The sequence below is a fragment of the Monomorium pharaonis genome, chromosome 3 (assembly GCF_013373865.1).
Source record: "Monomorium pharaonis isolate MP-MQ-018 chromosome 3, ASM1337386v2, whole genome shotgun sequence".
Taxonomy (NCBI): domain Eukaryota; kingdom Metazoa; phylum Arthropoda; class Insecta; order Hymenoptera; family Formicidae; genus Monomorium; species Monomorium pharaonis.
The window spans coordinates 19536048-19564044 of NC_050469.1; the positions used below are offsets into that span (position 1 = coordinate 19536048).

At 29.8% G+C, this 27997-nt stretch overlaps 3 protein-coding genes across 6 annotated transcripts; all 3 read right to left on the minus strand.

The window, feature by feature from the left end:
- Positions 1–1460: 1460 nt before the first annotated feature.
- LOC105829930 (corticotropin-releasing factor-binding protein) lies at positions 1461–15333 on the minus strand. The gene is made up of 7 exons (XM_012669015.3): positions 15014–15333; positions 10553–10646; positions 7139–7299; positions 4945–5158; positions 3717–3898; positions 2099–2207; positions 1461–1911 (listed from the first exon to the last, which is right to left on the minus strand). The coding sequence occupies exons 1-7, from the start codon at positions 15116–15118 to the stop codon at positions 1778–1780; spliced, it is 999 nt and encodes a 332-aa protein (XP_012524469.1). The 5' UTR covers positions 15119–15333; the 3' UTR covers positions 1461–1777.
- Positions 15334–16882: 1549 nt separating this feature from the next.
- LOC105829929 lies at positions 16883–22710 on the minus strand. The gene is made up of 4 exons (XM_028193316.2): positions 21289–22710; positions 19651–19943; positions 18573–18739; positions 16883–18497 (listed from the first exon to the last, which is right to left on the minus strand). The coding sequence occupies exons 1-4, from the start codon at positions 21382–21384 to the stop codon at positions 18202–18204; spliced, it is 852 nt and encodes a 283-aa protein (XP_028049117.1). The 5' UTR covers positions 21385–22710; the 3' UTR covers positions 16883–18201.
- Positions 22711–22864: 154 nt separating this feature from the next.
- Positions 22865–27974, minus strand: LOC105835570 (adenomatous polyposis coli homolog). 4 transcript variants are annotated; one of them, XM_012679007.2, is made up of 9 exons: positions 27885–27974; positions 26728–27592; positions 26453–26597; positions 25882–26033; positions 25453–25792; positions 24952–25363; positions 24192–24452; positions 23870–24094; positions 22865–23711 (listed from the first exon to the last, which is right to left on the minus strand). In XM_012679007.2, the coding sequence occupies exons 2-9, from the start codon at positions 27563–27565 to the stop codon at positions 22992–22994; spliced, it is 3093 nt and encodes a 1030-aa protein (XP_012534461.1). In that variant the 5' UTR covers positions 27566–27592; positions 27885–27974; the 3' UTR covers positions 22865–22991. The 4 variants fall into 4 exon arrangements, with proteins under 4 accessions (XP_012534461.1, XP_012534463.1, XP_036140822.1 ...); XM_012679009.3 differs by lacking the exon at positions 27885–27974 and having other exon boundaries at positions 23870–23992; positions 26728–27602; XM_036284929.1 differs by lacking the exon at positions 27885–27974 and having other exon boundaries at positions 26728–27602.
- Positions 27975–27997: the final 23 nt, after the last annotated feature.

The following is a 27997-nucleotide window of genomic DNA, read 5'->3' on the forward strand; positions in this document are numbered from 1 at the left end:
AAAAAAAGTTAAATCTTCACTCCAGTCGAATGAAGAGATCACTTATCGAACGAAAAATTCATTCTTATAAAAAGTTAAATGTCACTCCATTTCGAGTGGCCGTATTTTCACTATTGCTTAGAGTGAAATTCCATTCTTTTGGAGTAACGTTTGACTCTAAGAAATTTAGAGAGTACATGTTACGAAGATGTTTCTAAAATTTGTAAAATTTTTACGTGGTTCTACGTCAAATCGATAATCGCATCCACATAGATTCTACTACCGTTTTTGAGCGGATGTCCACTTGAATATTCACGTAGATTTCACGATGCCGATCCATTAACACGGATATCACGTACTGTTTTATTGGGGATTACAGAATTCAGAAAATATTCAATTGAATATCTTCTAAATTCTGCTTAAAAAAGCATTCAATTTATTTCAAATATTAAATACGTATTTTAAATATTCTAGACGTACTTTAAATATTCTTCGAATTTAATTGCAACAAAAGGCATTCAAATGAATGTGAACCCTCACATTAAAAAAGATCACTTTTTCTGCTAATTGTTATCGGATTCAGAGGTATATAAAATTTCATGGTTCTATTCTCAATATCGCACTGAAAAGTATTGACCAAATCCAATCTGAGATTTTTGCAAAACAGAATTTCGTAAATGCAAAACACTATTTTTGAATAAAGTATTTTATGCAGGGCACACACACACACAATCTTGGAATAGATTTCGCATTAGCATCCTCCGCTCTTTTCTTGTCCATTCTCAACGAACTTTAAAAAAAAATGTTTATCACATTCTTTGTGTGTATTAAATGTCATATTTACCACGTCTGAAATTAGATATTATCTCAAATTTTTAAATTATTTTATTTTTAATTAAGTTAAATAATCTTATTTATTCCTACATGAATGTTGAAAAGAAATATATTTTAATCTTTATGTTTTTAAATTATATTTTAATATTGAATTATTTTTTTATATTATTATATATCTACATGTTTTTGTTACATATGTCAAATATTTTGGCTGTTACATTATTGCAATTAACAAAATTTATTTTTATAAAATTACTGTCAAACAATATTATCGTTCTCTTAATTGGAAACGATTGGGAATGTCCATTAAGCTATAAATATCTACTTTTGGCTGTTTATTAACTTAAAAGTAAATATTAAGCTGTCTACCATTTTACATTTATATCACTTAAAACATCCGTTTTAGTAATAATTATAATTTTAATATTATAATATCAATGTAGACATTATAATGTATGCTAAAATAAGTAAAATATTTTTTAATTTAATGTTAAATAAAATATTGAATATGAATCTGTATCTACGTTAATAAAATTTTATGTAAACACAGCACACTACTTCTTTTAATAATCAATTATTAATTAAATATTAATTATAAAAATTAATACTTAATGATAAACGTATCAAATAGGTAATAAAAAGATAAATTATTTTTTAAATTCTTTTGTCATGAGAAATATCACAAAAATAATAATGACATTGATGAAGGAGTAAAATACGAGAAGAGAATCATCAGTCTTTGATAGAAGACTCTTTTTCTTTCACTCACATTTATACGATACTCTACGCTGTCTTTTAGCATGTATAACAGAAATACATAAATAATTCACAAACTATTGGAAGAATACGTTATGGTTTACACAACCCGATGTTGGCATTACGTCCGCATGTTTGAAGATAAAACGTTGAGAATAGTGCGTAGCGAGTGCGACGGACGATGACGAAAATGTTCAAAGCAGTCGTTTTAAAGACCGGAAGCGGAATCCAATAGACTGTCGTCTACAATTGGACTTATTGCCACCGTCACTGAGTTATCGTAGTAACCGCTTGATAATAGTCGTACCGCCGTTATGTCGTATTCTACGAGCTCCTTTATATCTAAAATAAAATAAAAACTTTTAATTATAAATAAAATTATATATGCAGTATTTTTAACATATAAACATGATATGCTAATACATGTACAAATTGCACAATTGACGATCTGAATGTATGAAATTAACGTCGCTCTATTTCGACGCGTTCAATCATGACTCGTTGATTCCGTGTATGAAAGACTCATTACCAGGTTTGGAATCAATGCCGCAAATGGAATCAATTACGTCGAGTTTCGTCGTATCGAAACCTCGGCTGCCTCCAATTTGCACTTGATCTTGCGGACTCCTCATGTCGCACTGAAAATAAATAACAATTGCATCGTAATAAATATTACACCGAGAAACTATTTGTTAACTATAGTTATTGTAAAAAAGCATGGGAAAATTTTCAGGTATGGAAGACTTCAGTTTTCTGGTGGAAAAAATTTATTCTTATATTTCTAGTAAAAAAATCTTCTGTTATAAATGTAAAGTTTTTAAATAAAGATTATATTTTTTAATTGAAAATTGATAAGGATTGTTAAATTAGAAACAAATAAGAACTGCTTTAAATAGATACTCAATGTGATTGCAGGATTATTAAACGTCATTTTTGAATATATAGTGTACTCTCTAAATTTCTTAGGGTGAAAATACTGCCACTACAGTTTTTCGAATAATTTTTTACTTCAATAAAAGTTAAAAATTCATTCTAATAAAGTGAATTTTTAACTTTTGTTGGAATGGAAAATTACTTGAAAAATAACTCTTATTGGAGAGAAATTTAGAGAGCAAGTAAATAAAAAAATATACTAGCAATAACTGTTTTAATTTTGCTATATATCAGAGATGAAACATTAAAGACGTAACCCCAATAAAACAGTATGTGATATCTACGTTAATATTACGTGGATCGGCATCGAGAAATGTATGTACATGAATATTCGAGTGGACATCAAAAACGGTATTAGAATCTATGAGGTATTAAAATCTATGCGATCATGTATAAATTCGACGTAGAAACTACGTAAACATTTTACGAATTTTAGAAACATTGTCGTAATATACACGTACTTTTTAAATTTCTTGGAGTAAAACTCCAAAAGAATTTTACTCTAAGCGATAGTGAAAATATGACCATTCGAAATATAGTGACTTATCCCACTTATAAGAATGAATTTTTCGCTCGATAAGTGATCTCTTTATTCGACTGGAGTGGAAGGTTTCACTTTTCTTGTAGCAAATGGTTTACTCAATTAAAATGAGTAAATCATAAAAGTATTATGTGGCGGTCCTCTTCCACATTGGGCAGAAAGTTAATTCGTGCTGCGGGTCTTGGTAGCGCCTCGGCTGCATCTTATTTCCGAGAGAGTTACGCCACCTGTCGACGGTGCCGTGCACTAACTGGCGGACGAACGCACAGCGTTCCTCGAAATATCTATGTAAATTTCCTATAAATATTTCTTAACAGATATATTCATAGAAAACGGGCCTGTTCGCGTTACTTGCACTTTTCGCAATCGACATCTTCGCTTTCTCTTTCTCCAGTGCTCGATCAGTATATATTTATCTCGTTTAAAATGTAAAAAATTTTGGGGATTTCAAGCCACGCGAACAAACCTACTCTAATAGATATTTCGAGGATAAAAGAATTCGATGCAGTGATGAAAAAAGAACATTGGATAACTTGAATGAGCTGAAAAAACCTGCATTCACGTAATCCACGTAAATCACGTAGATTCCATGTGGATGTCACGTAACTGCAGTTTTATTGGAAAGGCAATAACTATACGGAATGTAATTGAAAAAGAGAATTATACAACATACTTTGCGTAAAGTGCCAGTTTCGGTTGTATGAACGACGCCATGCGAATTGCTACCACCACCGATTCCGAGGGCAATTATTCGTACGGCACCGGGATATACCGCGACCAGGGTGCAATTAATCCGTCTGCCATAATTGCGAAGTGTAAATGCATCCGTCGTGCTGACTGACAAGACGTTGCAGGCTGAAAAATAAAAAATGCAAAAATCCGTTAATTTGATTACTTCAAATCCAAATCAACCGAGAATGGATTGTATTTGTTATTTAATTGATTAACATAATATGCCCTTGATATATTAATACTCTTTACTTATTCTCCTATTTAAATAATATTGTTCTCTCCTGCAGGAATTAACTTTTATTTATGAAAAAATGTAGCTCACTAAACCGTACAATACTTACACGTGCTATTCTTCTCTTTCTTTACTTGAAAAGGAAGTGTAACACATCTCACTTCCTAAAATTACTCTCTAGAATTTCAGACCTGACACGTTCTAATTTATGAACATTTGATTCATATATCGTAGTCTGTCGTAGGTGAAATGGATCTAATCAGTGAATCTGATTTATAGAACTGGATCTGGTATTCAAAACATTGAGACACGCGCGATGTTAGAGCTTAGAACAGCGTAAAGCCTGTTGTAATTGAATTGTAAGACTAAAACGTTGAATAGTTACAGATTTGCAATGTTAATGCATTACGGGTACTTTATGTAAAACAGGTTGAAACAGGTATTGATTTTTCAACGATTATTATTCCAAAATACAATAATACGTTCAGCTCTCGTTAGTTGTAGAAAGTTAATTGCAAAAAGATGCATAATCATATAGAATTAAATATTATTACTAAATATTATCAATTTAACAAAATTGAGAAAATTATTATTAGAAACACACTTTATTTAACTCAATATTAAAACATAATTAGTATCTAACATAATCTGAATAAAATATATAAACAAATATAGAAACAATATTTCGTATAATAAAATCATTATTCTATTAATTATTTAGTGAAGATATTAATTGAAGATGTAAATAAGCAGTCATTTAGTGAAGATATATAGAAATCTCTCTTTGTTTTAAAAATTTTTTAGAAATATATTGTTAAAACTGTAGATTTTATATATAAATTACTTTTATAGAGACGTATAAATTCCTAACATTTGTATTAAAAAATTGTAAAAAAATTAAACTTTTTCTTCAGAATTCCACTTCAATAATACTTACGTCTCGGATTTTTTGGATATCTTGCAGTTACGACAAAGCCTTTCCCACGTAATGGTATTCTGTATTGAAGAAGTGCAGCGTTCTGCGAACTCGTAAAAGTTCTCCTGTACCACCTGTTCTTACCGCAGAACTCACTCATCCTCTCTTTCATCGACAATGAATGGTCACTCTCGCTTGGAAATATTTCGCCATTTAATTCCCAACCGTCGATTACCTTTCAAATAACAATAAATTAAAATTGTTCTTAATACTGCCACTTAATCGTTTAATAAGAGTGCATTTTTTAATTTACCAAGTTTGTTTTACAATATGTGTGTGTGTGTGTGTGTGTGTGTGTGTGTGTGTGTGTGTAAAATATATAATATATATAGCAGTTTAAAATAAGCTATAACTAATTTTATCTAAATAGCATATATATATAAACTTTGTTAAAAATAATCTTAAATTATTCAAATACTGTTTAGAAATTAAATATTGTATTAATTACTAATTACTACTCGCAATGTAAAACTTTGCAAACTGCATATATTTTAGTTTACACAGAAATCTTATATTACACCCCTACCCCTACACACATATACACGCGCGCGTATATACGCGTACACACAGAATGTCAGATTACTCATACCATGTCCGTTTTCCTCTTTTCAAATAAAAGTGATTTTTATAAAAAAAATTTGATATATGTAAGCAAGTCAGGTATGCTTTATATTAAATAGTGATATCTCTTATTTTCTTCTTATTTTAGTACATACAAATGTTGAATTTTTAAAAATATAATATGTATTTTTTATTGCCAATTTAAATTATAAAAGAAAATTAATCTTTTATCTCAAATATTGTTAATCTTAAAATATCTTAATAGCAGTGTTGGAAAGTTACTTTGTAAAAGTAACTAGTTACAGTTACAGTTACTAAAAAAAGAACGAGTCGTTACTTTTCTGTTACTTAAAAAAAAAAATAATTGTACATTATTTTAAATATAAGAAATAATAATTTTACATTTTATGCTTTATTAACTGTTGTATGTTATGTGCTTAACGAATTATGTACTTTAACAAATTATTTTATGTACACTAAATGAGTACAATAAGAAGTGTAAAAAAATAAAATTACAAAAAAATTATTAAACAACTACAAAATTTGAGTTATAATTGTGCTGGAAAATTACGTTTTGCAAAAACACGACGAGTAAAATTCGCTTCTCTTGCTGTTAAAATCTTTTGCAGTATCGACTTTTGTGCCTATTACGGCACCTGATATACATCGCTGTCATAGGATTATCCAGTTTATATAGCTTTACTCTACAGGAGTTTTCCATTAATAGCAACAGGGGAAACGAGTAAAAGTCGGGGAGGAAAACAAACTCTTCGCGATTCAATTTTTGCCTTAGCAAAATTGGCATATGTCTTGCACCAATTCGTTTATAATGTAATTGATGTTGTTTCTTCTAAATAGCTTTCAGGATTTCGTCTATTATTGCCGTTGATGAGAGTAAGCGAGCAATCTGCGATTTCGCGATAAAAATATTTACACTTTGCGGACCAATGTATATTACTCTCTATACTAATTTTCTCAGAAAGATTCATAAGACTTCGGCACACGATACGATTTTTCATGCTAGATCATGCATACAAGGCATCTTAATACGTGTCCTGATTAGCTCGGATGATTATGTGGAAAAATCGTATCGTGTGCCGAAGGCTTTATTCATGACATTTGTAGAAGGAATTTTACAATTTTCGTAATTAATGAATTTTTGTCTGTGCTATTATTCTATCAGCGACTTCAAAACATTTCTTAATTTGAATATATTATGTACATTCCATAATATTTTACAAATATTTCTTAAAAATAAAAATTTTCCATTTAATTAACAAATTCCGGTATACGATTATAAGATATGTTTATAGTTTGAAATAATTCTCTGAAATAAATTCTATTGTTCTATAGAAAATATTTGTTTTATTTTGCGATTTATTTAGAAAAAAAATTATATTACTCTCTTTTATTATTATTAGTATTTTTTGGTTGTTAAAACGTAATTAAAATTGTATTTATAAATAATTGTAAAGTATATAAAATTAGTAGAATAATATAAAGTCCATAAAATATTTTTAATGTTATAATGCAAGCAGATAACAATGCTGAACTAAAGATTGATATTTTTCGTAAGTAATTAATGGTTACGTACTGCTAGAAGGCCATGATGATCGCAGGGAACATCGAAGCTATAGAAATGTATTTCTACTACGCGATCGGGATCAGTTAGGAAGTATATTCCACAAACGTTGTCATTATCGGTTGACGATATATAAGAGAACGGTCCACTTTCTGAGGTAACAAACATACAATCTGTAACAGAATATTAATAATTAAATTCTAATCATAATTGATTTCTGTAAATGTTTTTTATTAAATCATATTCTAAATAAGAAAATTTTAACAAACCGCTTTATATTTAATATTTCTGTGTTGAAGCAAGCTACATTTAAAATAGTTTATATGTGTTCTTTTGTAACAGCATTTTGATATTTAATCATAATAACTTTAAATACAGTATTTACCAAGAAGTACGTATTTACGATCTATTTTTTATTTTTATCACAATTTTATTAATTTAATGTAGAAATTGACAATTTACACTGTGATATGTGCCAATTTACCTTATCGAAGCAAATTAACTGCAATGCAGCATATTTGTATTTCATTTATTACAAAAAATCTATATTTTTTTAACTGTACATTTTTTAATATGAAAATATAGAGAAAAAATTTTTCTAGTATCACCTTAGTATGGTTTATTTTAATAATTAATTGTTTAAAATATCAAATGCCGAAGTTGTGAAAACTGTGCCAATGAAGCTTTACCCTTCCTACGGAAAGGGAAAATAAATGTGTGGATGTGGCTCGTTTTATAAAACGTAATTATGCTAAACTAAAAAGAAAAAAAACATTAAATTTTAGAATAAAACATAAAATTTTAATTTTGGCTTAAATAAAATGTAATTTAAATGCTCGCTTATAATTGTATTCGTGATTCGGAATGCAACCATATGGTTACTGTGTAATACTCAATATGCAGAAATTGTATAATGTATGTATGTACACTAGTTCAGTCATTACTGTTGCGGAAACTGTATAGTCCATCCATTAACGCAATTTTATGCAATAACGCAATTATCGTATCAAACGCCTCAATTACGAAGTTTACAAGCGTGCGATACTTCCATCACAATCAAAACACTTGGATCATATTTATAATTACCTTTCATCATCTTATAGTGGATTAATATATATGGTTACAAGTAGCTTGTTAAAATAAAAATTAAACAATTCATTATATTGGATTATATAATATTTATATATAAAGGAGAAGGTGGTAATATGGCCACCCATTTATATTTTATTTAATAACTTTGTTAATAATCAATGTTTTGAGTTGAAATCTTACAATTATATTCATTAAAGTGTTGCTCATTAGATTTTCAATTCAACGTTATAAAATATTTATTATATTATATATTATTTATAAAAATGTACGATATTGCATAATGGGCCAAAGAGAAATATAGGGAGAGTAATATGGCCACTACAAAAATAAATGTAAAAAAAAATTGGTTTTGTCTAAAAAGGTCACAATATTTTGTCAGAAACATATATATTTATATAAAATAAGTTGTTATATCGAAACAGGTGATTTTTATTCACATTTAATGGAAGTTAAATAAAAATAACTTTAAATCTAAAGAACCTTATTCATATGTATAAAGGATTTAAAAAAATTAACAGCCTTAAATTAAGCCTTTAATCGATTTATTGAGGAATTTTGTCGATATGGAAATCTCAAAAGTGACTATATTACTAGCACACTTAGATGGTCATATTGACAACAATCTATATCATCGTTTAATTTTGTATAACTCTAAATATATACAGCCGAATAAAGAGTTAAATAATAAGAAACTACTTAAGTGTACATACATTTGGATGATAATGCGGTTAAGTTTAAAAAGAATGAGGAAGTATGTGTAATTAAATGTTAAAATGTACCTTACAAAATTTTCGAAATTCTTAAAAGTAAAAATGCCTTATAACAAATGTTGACTGTTGCGTTTTGTCACATTATTAGCAGCATTATATAATAGTAGACTACTAAACAAATGAGATCATAAATAATTACTAGAATTTGTCAGCTAATAACGGAGATAATATGAGTAGCCATATTATTCGCACTAATCATATTATCACCTTCTTCTCTAATATCCAATTAAGAAATTTTTCATAAATAAATTTTTAAAAAACTTTACAATTAAATAATAGGAACAGTTTCTATAATTACATTTAAAAATTATTTTAAAGATTATTTTCTGGTTAAATCTTCTTTCTCCCCCCTCTCCGCTCTCTCTCTCTTTCTCTCTCTTTGTGATAAATATATCAAAATATTTTTATAATGTATTTAACTTTTCTTATATAAAAAAATATACTGCCAATAAAAGACAAGATTAAAAGATCGGAAAATAAAGAAGGATTACCAATACTGTCATACTTCTTAAAGCGGAATCTGCTTATTTCTTGAAATTATAAACATTGTAGTGTACTGGTATTAATAAAAACATGATCTGCTTGAATAATTAAAAAACTAAAAATCTATATTATGATTTTTTCCTATAAATCTATATTATGATTTTTTCTTATAAAATTTATTAAAATCCAATTTAATCTAATTTCACCTTTTATACATATACATATAATTGTGTCGCGCTTGTGAAACAGCACGAGATATTTGTATAATTAACAAAAAATGTTTTATATTGAAATCGTCATATAACTTGTAAATTATTTAACTCGTAAATATTTATAATACGCGAATAATTCGTGTTATAGGAAAAGAAAAAGACAATGCAGTTTACTATGCCAGATACTTTGGAACCCAATTTCTTAAACGTTCATTTTTTTTATGTTGCAAAAATATTAATTATTACAAAATGTAATACAGTATTATAAAAACTGCTATGTATATCATCTGATAGAAGACACTTTTTAGTTTATTGTTTTTTAAAAGTTTATGTGTTTAACTTTTGTTTAAGAAATACCAAAAATAAAGTGGTAGCTAGTACTGATGGTTTTCCTTTATTCTTTTGCACGTGTAAATCACTTTTGATTTGAACAAAAGCAGAAATTACTAACTTTGGATAATAAACCGTAATAATAAATATGTTTCCTTATATTATGTCGTTCGTAAACTTATGACACTATATTGCTACTAAGTTTCAATTATACAAACATACAAGCGCTGTGACGTTGAGCATCGTAATGGATACGCAAACATCCGTTTAAACACACGTGGCTTAATGCAAGATTACAACATAAAAGGTTACGCAGGTGTAATATTTTAAGCAGTCAGTTTATAACCAAACAATTATTTTAATGCAATTTATTTCTACAATTAACTTAAAATAGAATTTGTTTTTTCTCAGACTTTTATCGTATGTGAATAATCAAAGTAGTATAATATGTGAAAGAAAATCTTAATAATTTATTATTTAAAAGTTATCTATCTGCATTTACAACATAATGTATTGCAATCGTATTTTTATTCGCTTACCTGTAATCGGTCGATAATGTTCGCGTGGTACTTCAAATGAAGCCTTCGGTCCCATTTCATAAGCCAAGATATTGGTAACTGCTTCATTCGTTACCTAAAAAGAAAAAAATAGAAATACGTTATATTACACAAGAACAGATTATTCACAAATTATTCAAGTTAATAGATTTAAAATATTTCTGTTTAAATTCTCGTGTTTGTAATGTTAGGCAGTCGATAAAGTGCTGAGAAAGTTCTATACCGAAATTGAAGGATAGATTGTCACTTTTTCACACTCGTGTGTGCACGCGTTTAAATGAAAGAAATAATCGTTGCAAATTTTAATAGAACATTTCCGAATTATAGCGTGACACGTGCACGATAAAACCAAAGACGTTTGCACTCAAAGTGCAAGCTAGTCTACCTTCCCCAGGGACTAGAATCTTGGACTCGGTTAAATTGTGGTACTGTGGCCCTCAGCCTGGGCTGGATATCCAATTGGGGAATCAGAAGAAGAAGAAGAAGACGTTCGCAAAACCTCCGCGTTACGCGACTGCGACGTCTGCGAAGCATCGTGATGTAATGTGCATTCATATTATATGTATAGAAAAAAACTAACAAAAGGTGACACAAACAAAACAATATGAATGGTTGCAGAAGGAAATGATGAGATTAAACAATGAAGTGTCGATGTTGTTAATAATAATATTATACAATGCGCAGGAATCGGTGAAACTAATCTCAATTCACATGTGTTCCACGCAGGTTCGATCTCATGCATCCCTTGTTTGCGTATAAAATATATTTTATTTATAATAAAAAAATATAGAGTATTTAGCATGCATAAAATTGTATGCTTGTGATTTTTTGCAAGTTTAATTATTTTAATTTAACATATATACATACGCTCCAATTAGAAATATATTTTTTTTAATATGTGCATGTTATTATACTTCTTGCATAAACCAATTACAGTTAGATACATTTTATCGTAACCATCTGTTTAAAACTCGATATAAAAATGAAGGACTTGTTATATATTGAGAAAAACTTGACATTTTTTCTTTATACAAGCAGCAGCTCAATTATATATATATATATATATATATATACAAGAAATTTCACGTAGTATAACGGTTGAAGTTTGCCGAAGTCCAATTTATATGCGCTTTCTTTGCCTCTTCTGCATATTCAGCATTCAAACAAGTTTATGTACTTTTATATTGCTTTACTGTGTAATTGACATTTTACTTTTATTGACTGAAAATTCGCTGCTATCTTTGAATCGATGAATGTATAATACTTTATGTTCACTTTGACTGCAGTAATAAATTTTAATTTAGTCCAAATGTTATTACTACCAACAAACACTGCGCGGCATGTAATATGTAACGGAATATTGTTTTGAAGTACTGCTTTAAAGGTCAAATAAATTTTTGTAAAATTAAATGCACTGAGCGTGTGTAAATAATACTTGAAAAGGCAAAATAGAATGTACGTTTTATATGCAGAAAAAAATCTCGTTTTAACGTAATTCTCAACGTTATCCCATTTTTATTAGTTTCGTGTATTCGTTTCGACAAGTGCACTGGTCATCGGGTGATAAAAAATAATTACAAGAATCTGAACCGCGCTGTTTTATATAACCGCAGATACGAAATCCAATTAAAAAGTTCACCGATAGAATGCACGGCGCGGGGTTGCGACTTGCTCGTACCGTATAGTACAGGATAGACGTTTCATTCAGGTACATGTATCTGCCATTTGATTCGCCGGGACAAAAATTGCACAAATTGCATTTTCCACCACGTGTCCGGTTTCGCGTGTGTGTGAAACGAAAAATTCGTTATTCAATTAACATTATTTCTCGACTGTCGCTAGCGGATGTGGGAGCCGCTACGAAAACTACGTTCCTACCTGCCAGATAAACCTGTCTGGAGAGTAATTGCCGAAGTCTCGTGTTTGAATGATGGCCCCGGCACGAATACGCAATACGGGTGCGTTTGCCGGTTACGGCACGTAAAGTAATTATCGCATATCGTTAATGTGACACGCGAGGTCCTTGGTATCGTAATATAGAGTAGGGTTTTAACTTTTCGTTGGTTCTTTTTAACTCTCTTTGGATGCACGAGGAATTGATATATCGCTATAAACGCACGTTAGATTAACGATAAATTCTATTTCATTTTCTTATTCATATTTTTTGTCTACATTGTGATATAAGTGTATTTTTATATAACATTTCGTCATAGAAATTAAATATCAGTAGCAAAATAATACGGATAAAAAATTCTTTCGCTCATGCGACCTTCTTTCTGTAAAAATTCTAATAAAAACGTGCAAGAGGTATACGCTTTATCTATTATAAAATACCGTAAGAAACTTGGCTAATTAAGCTTTCGTCTTTGATGCGGTGACTCGATGATATTTAGTTATTTCTGTCTTCTTATGAAAGTGATGAAAAGAAATCCAAGCTAGCTGATGAAAGTAACTTATTTGTAAAGAATCAAAAACTCATTATAAGTTAGTAAATGACGTCACTTGTGGTACAATTAAGAAGTTCTTAAAGCTGTTACAATTGCTTTTGAAAACTTTCTTTCTACTTTTTAATTTTAGTTTCTAATACGATATACTTATATCGAATTTTAATTTAAGGATGTTTTGATGATCTATAATAGCAGCTCAAAAACTAATTAATTTAAAAATTATGAATTTTATTTCTTTTCTTTTTAATCAACAACAAACAAATATTGGTTGTAAACATTCAAATTTTGAGTTTGAAACTTAACTGTAAAAAAGAAAACAATGAAATATTTGGCTTATAATGAATGCGTTAAAAAATTATTTATCTAAAACTGCATCGAAAATAATCTTATTTTGCTGTAATTTTAGGTAAATAACTTTTTAACGGATAAATGAATCTAAATGAACTTTTGTGTAAATATTTATTAGAGTTTTATTATTTATTAGAGTATATGTAAAGAAATTTAATTCATAATGTTATTTTCTTATTAAATTTGCAAATAAATACTGTAAAATGCAATTTTATATATATAAGAATTAAGAGGAAACAAAAAATTAAATAATTTTTAAACTAACAAAAAAATTAAATTTTAGACAGATGCGTAATAATTTATAATAATTATTATTAAATGTAATAATATAATAATCTATAAAATTTTAACATTTTTAGTAATTATACTTTAAGATATGGCATATATATTCTTAAAATCTTTAATTCTTTGTGCAATAAAATAATCAATTCCTTTTATTAATTCTTTTTATATACATATATAATTAAATTCTTTGTTTTTATTAAAGTTTTATTAGTTTATTTATTATATATAAGTATATGAAAGTATTGTATAAATTGTAAAACACACACACACGTATATGTATATGTAATCGTAGATTAAAGATGCTTTTGAAAATGTCTATATAAACATAGTCGGTCAATTTTTAGAAAAAATGTAGCAAATATTTAATTTAATGAAACAATTAATTTTTTCAAGAAAGAGTTTTTTTATTATAAAAATAACTTATAATAACTTTTTCACACAGCATTATGTCCTGCAAAAGTAATTTTACTTTGATGGAGTTTGTTACTCCAAAACTAAAGTTCTTAAAAGAATCATTCCCTTAATCAGTTACTTTTGACAGAAAAAAAGAAATAAAAACGCGACAAATAATTAAATTAAAATTGTACATGTATTTTGAGATTCCTTACTACTTTATGTGAACAATTAAATATACTTTTGAATCAAGGCTATTGTGATATGTATACTAAAGTATCAATATTTAATTTAATCTGATTTTTACTTTTTAATGATCATATACGATGTATAAGAATTTATATTAATAATTTTAAAATAATTGTTGTTTATTCTTATTAAGAAATACAATATTATATACAGTATTATATTTATTCTTATTATGTATAATTATCTTTGTTCATTATCTTTACTTCATTCATTCAAGATTTATCAGATAGATAACGCAATAAAAATCATGAAAACTGTAAAATATAAATGTAATTAATAAATAATTGTATGTGTTTATACGAGTAATATTAATAAAAATAAAATTAATATTAAAATATTTTTTCATGATATATAAATAATTGTTTAACATAAAATGTTTAAACCAAAAAAAGTACTAATATCAATAAATATTTTTAAATTATTTCACATTCATATCCTTTCCATGGAAAAGTATTGTGGTGTTTCTTTTTTGTTTGCAATATTACGTTTATTATAATTAATTTTATCAATAATATATTTCTTTAAATTATATTTTTTAATTTAAATTTTTTAAAAAATTTATTTAAAATATTTTAAATTTAAATTTTAAATTATATTTTTAAATTATATATTTTGTATGTTTATATCTTAAATTTCGGTACATTAAACAGGTTTTTTTTTCAAGATATTATACATGTTTTTTGAACTTGCAAGCATTTCATGTTTTATTACAGATAAATACCTGTTGTTGGCGGTGATCGTTGCCAATTGCTGCTTTTACAACATGAAACGTACCGACGACGATGATGATCAGAAAGATCGATGTTGAAATCGACTTGGAGAACATATCTCTCACACAAACGACGAGATCAGAAAGAAACGGAAACAGATGATGACGCAAGCTGAGTAAGCACTGGAGCTTTTCTCCCTTGACTGAATCGCGACTTCTCTCGCCTTTTGATCGCTGTGGAGAGATCGAACTGGCGGCGCAAGAGATCGTGGGGGTTGCGGCGAGCTCAGGCCGAGCGCGGCAGGTGTTCTGATGGCGTCGCGACGCACGGCGTCCCTCTTATAGCGGCTAGTCCGCACCTCGCACAGCCTCCTCGCTTCGTCTGACTGCGCGCAACCCTTGAGCCTTATAATTGTTACGCTCTGCGACGTTCACAGTGAATTTGAAGATAGGAACACGATGGGGCATTCGAGCCAAAAAGAGAAAAATTCCGCTAAAGTGTTTTCATTATTTTCATATGTATAACATTTTTTTAAAAAAGTAACTTTTAGAAGATTGATAATTTTTTAAAACTAAATCAATATTTTTTTATTCGTAGTTAAAAAATTTTACTTGAGGAGGAATACCCTTTCTTTTTCACAAATTTATTAATAGTTTAATGACTTTGAATGGTTTTGATATTTTTTTTAGACTAAGATTATTCTGGATTTTAAGAGAAAGATTTTTTTTATTGCTTGATCAGTGGTACGTAGAAAATTGAATAAATTTAAACACAATAATAAATATAATAAATTAATAATTTAAGACGCACACAAACGTTTTTCTTTCTTTCTTATTTTTTTATTTCAGCAAATTCGCATTTGTTATTCGTTGATTATACCAAGTTTATTATGTATACTTTGACGTAAGCTTTGCACGTATCGTATACGAATGTCAAAGGGAATAAAAATTATCGACAGATTGTTTCGCAGATGTGAAAATCACTATCGCAGCGTTCCGCGTCAACAACTATATTATAACGTTGGGGAGAGAACGGGTTGACATTTTAAATATTCTTCGATATTAATGTTTACAACGATGTTCGTCATTATGAGTGGCACGCGTGTGCGCGTGTGTATATCAGAGTATGCGTTCACAGAGCGACATTAACTGGCAGGAATACAGGATGCGCGCGTCATTCTGTCAGTAAGATAGACGTTAAACGATCACTCGATTAGCGCACTTTATCATAGGTGTGTGTGTGTGTGTGTGTGTGTGTCTATTAGCGTGTAATATATATATATATATAATATACATAATATATACATATAAAAAGTACTCTAATAGGCACACACGCGCGAGTGCACGCGCGCGCACATACACACGCACATATATCACCCCTACGATATCTTGTTCGACGTCTCAAAGTCGTAATCGAGATCGATGATGGCGGCAAAGAGTCGTCGGCCGTGGTTCAAGGCAATGTCCGTAAGCTTTACAAATGATTTTCCCCGTAACGAAAACACTAAGAGAAGGTGCATTATTAGGTTTTTTTTACGCTTGAGCTAGTAGCGTAATTGAATGCGAATGGAATCCGTTATAATTGAACGTATGATCAACATTTCATTGATGAGGACCTAAGGAAAAATCAGAACTAATATTATACTTGAAATAAGTATATACCATGAATATTATAGTTGTAAATAATCTTGTACCGTGAAAATATTATGTCGCATCAACATTTGCCGCTTCATAGTGATCTTATAAAAATGTATAAATGCAATCTTATGTAATATATAATAGATGGACGCTAAAAACCATTCTTAATAGATAACGTTCAAACTAATAAAATTTATATATGTAATATATAATCGGAAATAAATTCTCTTTTTTTTAAATCAATTTTTGTAATAATTATTTTATTTTATACAATCACAGAAATAAGCATTGATATAAGATACTGACTAATAATCGCTTTATTTATTAACAAATCTATTCTCTATACGCTAAATACAGAAATTAAATATAGAAGCAAATATTAGTCAATATCTCAGTACAAATTTTTTTTATACACGAATCAAAATAGTCCATAGACATCAAAATCTCTTTGCTTGACGGTATCTATTTAGATGTAAATGATGGACATTGTGTAAGCATGCTTCCCCATAGAAGTTAAATGCGATGTATCCCGACGACACTCGTGAATAAATAACCGAGACAATCGTGATTGTCACCTGCTATAATCTATCAAATTGTGATAGATTATAACAATACCGATTTTTAACATGTAAATTATATGTAACTGCCATTTCAATTGTAGAATTTTATAAGAATCCGTACGGTGAAACGATATCAATTATTGATATTTCGTGTTTAATGCACTGCAATATTTGTACTTATAAGCGTATGTGTAAAAAAAAATCGAAAAAAATTATTATTTTAAAATATGCATACGCGCACACAGGACTCTAAGAGCATTTTAGATAGTTATTTGCGTGCATGCATGCGTGTATTCTCAGAAAATAATAATCTCTTTCTCTTGTATGAGCACACACATACACACACACACATACACACACAGACGAAACTTTTATATGACAGACTGTATCCTCAACGAGACTTGCACGTCAGCAAAACGGAACGCGCGGCCGATTCTCATGTTTACTATTAAACCATCGATGGTCACGAAGATGGAAACAAACTACAAATAATACAATCTATTTACGGATCTATCAGTAATACAATTGCTGATTTGCAATTCTACCGTGATAGATAAATCAACATGTGGGTGCCGGCGACCTAAAAATCTAAAAAGTTGCGAATACTTTCAAATATCGATTCTTTGCGCGTAGTCGTCAATTGTTTGTACAATTTATTAAGTCTATGAAAATTTTGTTTGATTGAGATTAACATATTAAAAAGTTTGGAAGATATAAATGTGAAACACCAAGTGAAGATTGTTGAACGCTTGGTATAATCAAATAGCTTGCGGCGAAATGTACGGCAATGTAGGTGAAACGTCTCGAAGAAAAAATAAAGTAAATCACTATACGTGATTTATTAATAAAATATAAGTGTTACCGTGAGTAATTCAATTTCAAGAAATAATGTCGATTGTTTCCAATTCGTTTCACCCTCTATATTATCGATGACAGTACAATGCGCATTAGAGCTTTTTCGAATGTCTTGTATATACTTGAAACGTTCGATTTGGCGAAGAACTAAGGACGTGGAGGCAGATATACCGGATAATTTTCTTCCTCGTTGGGAATCTGATGACTTCTGTCATGCCAACCGTGATCTGGGACGTGATATAATCCGTAATTGACGCCACTGGTAGCTATTTTTTTCAGACCTTGTATGCTGGATAGTATAAGAGCCATTTTGGCGAGTATCAGGGCTTTGCCGCCCAACACTGCGAGGAATTGAAAGCCCATTGGCACTAGGATTGTACCCATCAACAGCAGGCCCATCATCATTAGTGGGAGCATGTAGTGCCTACGACGGCGTTTTCGTCCTAAGAAGCACATGAATTTATCAAATTAATTTTTTAAGTTTTACATTTTGTGCTGTAATCTGCGTTATAACTTACCTTGAACAATACTGTCCAGATTCCGCGTGGTTATGTTAGAAGCTGTGTTAAATACATGATCGACGTCAATTTTGAAAGCGTGAGTCCGCAGAACGCGTTTTATTCGATTCCAGATGATCGACGACCAGCTAATGTCCTCCTCTTCCAATTCATCATTAAAATTATCTCTGTCAAGAATCGCTGTGTGTGTTTTAATCATAAATGGGATTTTACTTGAAGGGTTTGCAACAACAATATATTAAATTAAATATAATATTGTAAGTTATGTGGATGAATAACAAGCATACGTATTGATTTAATGTTTCTTTTTACAAATCGTTTCGCAAAAAACCAGCTTTTAAAGAAATATATGAATTTTTTATTGCAATTATGTCTACTCTCTGACACTATCAGTTAACTACAAAATTATGTGCAATATTTTTTTACGTTGCTCGTAAATATTGTTTCAAACCCTTATTTACGTTATTAATTATATAAATATATAATTATATAAATATATTTATATTTATATATGTGTATATGTGTGTGTGTGTGTGTGTGTGTGTGTGTGTGTGTGTGTGTGTGTGTGTGTGTGTGTGTGTGTGTGTGTGTGTGTGTGTGTGTGTGTGTGTGTAGCATTTTTTAATGTATAGCATACATTGCATTTTATTTAATTTTGAAAAAATAAAAATGTGCCAAAGGTATATATAGTAAAAATGCATTTCTTTCTTATATTTTTCCAATATTATGAAAAATAATTGGAAGTTTTAGGTATAAGGCTGAACTTTGAGCACGCGGTGAATAACGCATTCTAGCGAAATTCAACGTAGTCTGATATAATAAATTACAATCTTAGTGCAGCATGCTTTAATGCATACTAAGCAAAGTTTGATGAAATACCAAATCCCTTAACAATATCTCCCTGATTCGCATATCCCTTTATCAGATAAAATTATATTTCTGATCTATTTTCCTACAGCATCTGTTTGCTCTCTCTCTCTCTCTCTCTCTCTCTCTCTCTCTCTCTCTCTCTCTCTCTCTCTCTCATAAGATAATTATAATAAAATATTATAAAAAATACATTATATAATTTACTCACTTATATTCCGTATTGTTTTTATCATTTGAATAAAGTCGTATCAAATCGATTCCATCGAATATCGTAATAACGTCTTGGTCGAAGAGAGTATCCAAGGTGCCGATGGCTCTATGCTGTACGCATCTTCTAAAAACGTCTAATAATTCATCCTGGTCGGAGCTATTCCGGGACATTGACGGGCAATTCTTGATTATGGATCGTAATTCAGAGTACCATTTTGTTTTATCGTCACAGTCAGCCCTTACGACCACAGTCAGTGCGAGGGCAAGGACGTGAAAAGCACGAAGGTGCATCTGCATTTAAACGCATATGAGTCTCTCAGGGCCGACGATATCAATGTGGGTTAGAGAGTGACATAGTTAACTACATTTTTTCTCTTTCTCTTTTTTATGATATCCTTCTTATGTGAAAAATTCAGTCAATTTTATTCATCTAAACCAAACACTTTTCAAGTCACATATTAAGAAATTCTAGACAATTTAAAATCAGTTTTCTTTTAGCAAAAATGTAAAAGTTGACAAAAGAATATTATAATTGTAATTTTTTAAAAATGAAGGATATTCCATTTATATGTGAATGCTATCAATACTGTTAAATTTCCTTTTACAAACAAAATTTAGAAAGTATAAAAGTTACAAAAAAAGTAAATTTTCTGAAATTGTGTATGCGCGCGCGCGCACGCGTGTGTGTGTGTGTCATAGAAAAATATTTTTAATTTAAATTAAAAATAGTCACGTAAGATTTTTATTTTTATTATCTGATTTGTTAAAAAAAAGGGAATTATTACTTATAAATGATATATTTAATGGGCAGTATTATTAACTCCCGTAATTAGGTTTAGAAACATTTAAGAACAGATATTTAAGTTTATTAGATAAAAGAAAAAATATTAATAATTTATGAAGTTTAATACACATGCTCTACTTTTTTCTTGTCTCTTGCTTTATATTTATTAATCTATAGCTGTGTTTCGACATTACTGCCAGTACTAAAAATCTAAAATAAACGTAACTAAAACTATAGATTTTCAGTACTTGGCAATAATATCGGAACATAGCCTATGTGAGTCGTGCCACTGTATTTATTTACTATTAAATGAAAAACAATAGCATGGCAACAAAGATATATTAGATACATATGATACTAGATGTTAAAGATACTTTATTAAACAAAAAAGATAAAGACTCGGAAATAATAGAAAGTATGATAGAATTTTGGGAGGGGGAAAAAATATATTTGGTTATTTTCTTATCGCGTGCGCGTGTACTTTTTTTACAAAAAGGTAAGAATAAAATTTTCATAGCATTTAATTATTATATATATATATATATATATATATATATATATATATATATGTATATTGCAAAATATTATTTTTAAATTTATATAAATATAATTTTAATTTTTTCTACACTTATCTCCATAATTAATATATAATTCAATATTTAATTATTATTAACTTTTTTATGTTTATACTTTTATATTGCATATTATTGAATTTTTACATTTGAAAATGTAACATTTTCAACGTACTTAAACAAATCGAGAATGTGACGAAACTTTCGAAAGCAGAATTTGAGAAAGGAAAATTTTTTGAAACCGTTCCAAATTTACATAAGTGCCCGTAGAGAGCTTTACCTGGAAAAATTTGTACTGCTCCGGAGACCTCTTCACGAACAGATACGTCGCAGTGCACTGCGAAAGACGGTCGTGCGGGCAATGCAATGCGTACATTTATACGTGCAGAAAATAGAGTATGATGCCGTGCAGGTAGTCATTACGAGTCATCGAAGGGCATCAAGGTAGCGGTCAAAAGGCGGCCGGACTTTACGCTCGACCGACCATTCTCCGCAATCGTTGGCAAAAATTATGTTAGTATTTACTGTCTACTATGTCATCTAGACGTTGCTATTTTTTTTCTCCACGGATAGAATCCATCAATTTCCGCCACAGAAAAAGTATTTTAACACGACAAATGTTCTTATATAAATATGTATCGAAAATTATGTTTCGAAAAATAAGCAATTTAGAAATCTTTAATATACAAAAGAAGATCAAGAATTTCTAATTAATTTTCGAGATTGACCCAAGCATTTGGACATACAAAATTCCATAAGCTATAAATTTAAAAAAAATTTAGAAAATTACTACTCAAAATTGTTTTTCTAAAATGTATAACATTTTTGCTCTGTTAATTATATACGATAGCTAAAGAATATCACATATAATGACTTAGTATTCTAATTTTCAGGAAAAATAAAATTGAGGAAAAAATCAGATTGTTTTTCATTTTCGAAAAATACTGTAAAATTGAGTATGATATTGGCAAACTTTGCTATAAATTACTTATTAAAATTTTTTAATATAAAAAATTTTTTAATTATCGACATAATATACAATAAAAGTGAAAACAGTGAATATATTTTAATTTTTTAGTTTATCGTATTTTTGTTTCCTTTTTTCCCCTTTTAAAATGTTACCTTTATTATCTTCTACGTCAATAATTTTTTAAAGATTTTTTTCACAGAGCTTTAGTAAGCAATTCATCAGTAAAGTTCGTCGTCATTGTCACATTTTTTTCAAAAATTTCTGAGAATTTTTCCGAGCTAAAAGCATCTAGTGATGATACATAAATTAAATTTATATTATTGATATAAAAGTAGTAAAGTAGTAAAAATTTTCGATTTAACCGCATATTCTTCTGCAATAGCATTTATCAATAATACTATATATTAAAAATTTATGAATATATAACTTTGCTTAAATTGTAAGCTAGATAGATATAAGACAGTAAATAATATATGGTAATATATATATTTATCTCTCAAATTAAAAATTTAAAAAATTGGTTTAAGGTAAAAATCTTTAAAATAAATTAATAAAATCTAAAAAATTACGATTTTCTATGTTAGAAATAGAGTAAAATTTATTTAACAAAAAAGTAAAATTTAATAATTTCTTTATTATTACGATTCCAGAATCTAATTGATTTGATTAACTTTGTTCAATGCGCCATATAATAATCAAATATATAATTAAAAAATCAAAATTATATAATTATAAATTTATATAAAAAATAAAGACATACAAAATTTTTTAAAGTCAGTAAGATATAAAAGATAAGAAAAAGTAGATCTTTTTGGTATTTTAAATAATTTATAAAATCAGAACTATATGTAATAAATCATTTCATGTTTATCAATTCAATAGATAATTTTAATCATCTGAAATGCAATAGTCCTTTATTAATATACAAAAATATTCAGTCTTCTTAAAAATAATATATACAAATTGTTAAACAGAAAAAGAAACTTTTTTTCGTGACATGCGATATTCGCACATTATGTCTTACAGACATAAGAATTGTAACTGGATACTGAATAATTATCCTCTGGTTCGCAGTCATCGTGGGCATTGGAACTTTCATTTGGTTTAGTTCCCTTAATGTGACATTTTCCAGGCATACCAGAAGCAATGCACAATTTCAGCAGGGCCCAGTCTTGCGTTGGAAATAAACCTTCATTGAAGGAACTTATCGAACTATGGCGCAAAGGCACAGTGTTGGATTTTACTGTATTATGATTTTTAAATACATAATCATCGTCGTTTTGAACTCTATTACAAATCGACGCACATTTCACATCGCGAGATCGCAAAGGCATACACAAATTGTAGACGAAATTACCGTTTTGACTTTCCGTATGACGAAGCGGTGATCTCCGAGCACAATGCGGCGAATTGTTTATCTTTTCGCGCGTACCGTTATCACAATTTTTTAATGTCTGACCGGAGGTCTGTGCTATATTACTGCTTGCTGCTTTCCCAAGGAAATCGTTAAAATTGCCGGATACGTTTCTGCCGGATGCAAAACGCACATCCGTTGTGTTGATATTTACAGATTTGTACAATGATGGTGAATACAGCATAGCTTTCCTGGGAGAATGAGACTTATTTGCAGAATGAGAAGTCAAAGATATGGACGAACTACCTATAGCTTTCAAAGATGGTTCAGATTTCTTGGCTGTGGATACCATTGTTGCAAACGGCATGGAATTTAATGCCTAAAAATTAATTTATATCATCCTATACATATATATTTCAAATATGATATAGACTATCCCAAGTATAAAAATCAAAAGTATTTTTTATTAGAATAGTTTTAATGTGCTTATTTCTTAACATCTGTAAAGTACAGATTTTATTTATATTAACAACTTACTTTTGGCATACCAGATCTAATGCATTGTGCTAATATGATATCATCTTCTTCAGAAAGTTCGACATTGTCTTCGAACGTTGAGAGTTTTTTCATCGCACTTTTTTTTTGTTCTATATATCTTGGCTGAAAAGATATTGATGAAGTAGAAGACGATTGCATATTCATCATTGTAGAATTTTCTACAGTTTGTGCTGATCTAACTATCGGCGATAAACTAAATCTTGCCTAAAAAGTATAATCAACAACTAATTGCTGCACATAGAAAAATGTGTCCTATATAAACGAATGTAAATATTAATTTTTCAGTTGTACATTAACAAACCTTTGGCATTGCAGATTGTATACACTCTGTTAAAATTGCATCGTCGTCTGAATGATTCAGGCTATCATCTGAAAATTCATCCGGATGTCTTAATGACGCACTACTTGGCGACTTGGGACTCAATATGGAATTTTTATTCCCATGACTTGTCTCAACGGGTGAAGACGATGGTGTACCGCATATGTTGAATTTCTGCGATAGTGTTTCAGATTTTTTTACAAACAGAATACCATTTGTTGGGGGTGGAGTTACTTGCCTCGCCTGTAAAAGAAAAGTAATGATAAATAATTAATGATTTTTATGTCTATTATACATCATACATACAAGGGCACACAATGCACACTTTTACGACATTTTAAAAATTATCTTTAATACGTTGATCGTCGGTATAAATTAAACTTTCTATGGAGCTTAAATGGTTCATTGCGAGTTATCTATGAAACACCTTTGTTACTATTAAAAATTCGTGCAAATTATTTGTAAAATCTTGCTAATTAGATGAAGAAAATTGTCATCGATATCTGGATTATAGGATTCTTCTCATAACTTAGTCATCATATGGGTGGTAGTGTTCAATCTGTTACATCTCGACACTAAATATTTTTTTAATAGCTTTATATTCTATGATTGGATTTAAATATTGTAAAAGAAAAAAAGAAAAAATTACGACATTCTTATCTTATGCTTCAATTTATAAGAGATTGAGTTTTATAAGCGAAACTAAATAACATTACACATAAGTAATTAAAAAAGCCAATACCTTAGGTATGCCCGATTGAATGCATTCATCTAATATTTTCTCATCCTCGCCCGAAAGATTGAAATTGTCATCGGACAAGTCATTTCTGTGACAATCTATCTCAGCCGATTTGTCTCGTTCGCATATGATCTTCTCTATATCCTCTTGTACACTTGGCATTGAGAGAGCAGACAAATTGGATTGAGATCCTACTGGAGAGATATCTGCGGGTGTATCCTCCGTGCAATACACATGTACAGTATCTGAAGCAACAATTTCCATCGCAGTTCTATTCTTTGAAGTACCAACAGGCGTCTTCAGAGAAGTCGCGTGTGATTCCAATCTGCTTGGAATAGAATTTCTCTGATATGACACTAAGATTCTTGGCGATTCCGGATGTACAGATTTCTGAGAGTTCAGAGACTGTCTATACCTATATGTAAATACATTTGTAAATAATTTATTTACAAATTATCTAATAAATTCTTTTTGTATCGTAGATTTGCAGTTCGTATAATATACCTGTTAGTTTGCATTCCCATATTTATACAAGCAGCTAATATATCATCGTCATCTTCATCACCATCACTTACTTGTTCCTCTTTCACGTGACTTTCTGGGCTACTTATTTTCATATTAAGAAGATCTTTTTCGAGTATATGAACATCTTTCTCATTTTTATCAAATACTTGTTCCATTATATGATATGTTTTACTATCGTTTGGTATTTTAACTTCGTCATCAATTGTAAGAGAGCTCAGACTGGTTGCACTAGAAAATTCAATTGGTGTTGATTCTTCCTTAAAAGTTGCAATGTCATCTTCAAAAACACTATTCCTTGTGACATGCGATTTAGAAAATACTGCAACAGATATAAAATTTAGACAATCTATTAGATGGATAAATGTTTATCTGGGTTGCTATCATCATATTGGTGGTAGATTTGCTTACATAAATGTCTGACTGATGGTCTTACTGCTTCTTCTTGCATCTTTGATATAAATTCTGGATTCTGAATTTTATGACTACGTGGACTAGGTAAAACTGTTTGTGTAGGTGAATCAGGCAGTTCACTGGGTGAGACTGCACCACTAGTCCTACGGCTAAGGAAATAATGAAAAAAATTATTATTTGTTTTGCGCAATTAAAAAATTAAAGTTATGTACTAATAAAAAAAATCAGACATTAGCTTTGAAAGTAAAATATAGTACATTATCATAATATTAAATCTTAATATAAATTCTGTATTGGATATAAGAAATTGGTAATTCTTCCGAACCACGGCTCCACTTCCAAATGGGCTAAAATTTTTTGTAAGAGCTTCTTATACTTAGAAAGTAATTTAAATAACAATTTTTAGTCCAGAAAACTCCCCAAAAAAGTTATAAGCAAAAAAGATTTAAAAATTATCATTTACATTATTTTTTAACCATAAGAAGCAACTACAAAAAATTTCAGTCCATTTGGAGGTAGAGTTGGAAGAATTACCAAGAAATTAAATATTTTCAAATATGCAACTTACCTAAAATCACTGATCACAGAACTACGATCATCATGAATAGAATATTGCTCAAAACCACTCAATGAGCCAAGTGAACTACAGCGTGAAAACATTAGAGGAGTTTCTTCCGCATAATAATCTTGGCCACCAAATGTCACCATTTTTCCTATAACACATGCAATATCCTTTTTAGTAAATATATTATACTAATGTATTATTTTGTTATGTATCTGTTAAAATTATATATAAAAATATACTTTCACATTCTTATTGTGAACTTTACATGTAATACAAACCTTCTTTATCTAGCACACGTGGACTACTCTTGTTCTCAAAAGAATTATCATTCACTGATGATATTTCAATTTGACTATTATTCAACTTAACATTGTGATTATCATTTTCCAATTCTTCTTTATTCACTGGAGATAAATCTTCTTTTGATATAACTTCTGTAATATTATTTTGAGGTGTTGTCATGGCGCTATTCAAAGAACTAAGAGAATTAGCACGTAAGAAGCCATGGGATGTTTCTTCCTCCTCATAATAATTCACTATCTTTTCTGGAGTTACTTGTCCAGGATTAAGAACCGCAGTATCCTTCGAGTTCTCCTCAAGCTCTTTTGTTATTAAACCATCTTGTTCGTCACAAGTAAGAACTTCAGTTTGTTCGATAAAGGACACAGGTATCTTGCTGGCTACTTCCATCATTTTCTTTGGTACTTTCCTCAGAAGTACATTCTCTTTTATGTCTTCAACTCGAAGATCCGACATGGAAGTAGCTGTGGAAAAGTTAAATGGAGTTTCATAGGGAGTTCCTTCAGTGCAGTAAGTCTTGACGGTATCCTCTTGTTCACTGCCAGGAAAGTATTCGGTATTTTGCTTCTCCTCTTCGTCAGTGTCGTCCTCAGCGTATCGTAGGCTATAATCTGTGGGCTGATCGAGATCGGTTTCTGCATAATTGCCGAACAGGTCCACCTTGTTGTCATGTTTATCGAATTCACAGCTCGCCTGTGCTCCATCAATCAAGCGTTGATTCTGCGATGCAGCATTTCTCTCAATATATTTCTTACTGTAATCGACAGGTTGATCGTTCAGATCCTCGTCGTATGTCTCAGTGTTATTCATATCCATATTGACAAGAGAGCTCTGACAGCGAAACTACTCAGACAGTGAGATGCATTGTAAAGGTTAGATTCTGATTTAGTCTCCTAAAAGAAAGTGATTATCAAAATAAATGAGTGATCATGAAATTTGCTATGCTAATTGTCGTGGTGGTCCAACGAAAATATCGAATGATTGAGAATCATAATCTATTCAACATTTCTTATTTTCACAACAAACATTCCGTAAAAGTTTTGTACTACCGTATTAAAAGCTTACGTTATTATGAATGAACACAGCATGACAGCATAGACACCGCGTCAAAATAATACTCAGTTTAAATACCTACAGTGCTTGGCTCGGCTTGGTAGGGTCGAAATAAATGAAGAGCGAAGAAAAAGGAAATAACGGTTCTCTTTCTTTTTTCTTTCACGTCTGCGCAGTTTACGTTCACAGAATGAT

Coding starts and splice junctions, on each gene's coding strand:
- LOC105829930 (XM_012669015.3), bottom strand. CDS start 15,118: ATGTTCTCCAAGTCGATTTCAACATCGATCTTTCTGATCATCATCGTC. Junction 3,899..4,944: donor ATATCCAAAAAATCCGAGAC/GTAAGTATTATT, acceptor TTTATTTTTCAG/CCTGCAACGTCTTGTCAGTC. Junction 2,208..3,716: donor AAACTGGCACTTTACGCAAA/GTATGTTGTATA, acceptor ATTTATTTTCAG/TGCGACATGAGGAGTCCGCA.
- LOC105829929 (XM_028193316.2), bottom strand. CDS start 21,384: ATGTACGCATTGCATTGCCCGCACGACCGTCTTTCGCAGTGCACTGCG. Junction 19,944..21,288: donor AGCAGTACAAATTTTTCCAG/GTAAAGCTCTCT, acceptor GTTTAAATGCAG/ATGCACCTTCGTGCTTTTCA. Junction 18,740..19,650: donor AAAAACAATACGGAATATAA/GTGAGTAAATTA, acceptor GATTCTTGACAG/AGATAATTTTAATGATGAAT.
- LOC105835570 (XM_012679007.2), bottom strand. CDS start 27,565: ATGGATATGAATAACACTGAGACATACGACGAGGATCTGAACGATCAA. Junction 26,034..26,452: donor TCTGTGATCAGTGATTTTAG/GTAAGTTGCATA, acceptor TTATTTCCTTAG/CCGTAGGACTAGTGGTGCAG. Junction 25,793..25,881: donor ACCATCAGTCAGACATTTAT/GTAAGCAAATCT, acceptor TATCTGTTGCAG/TATTTTCTAAATCGCATGTC.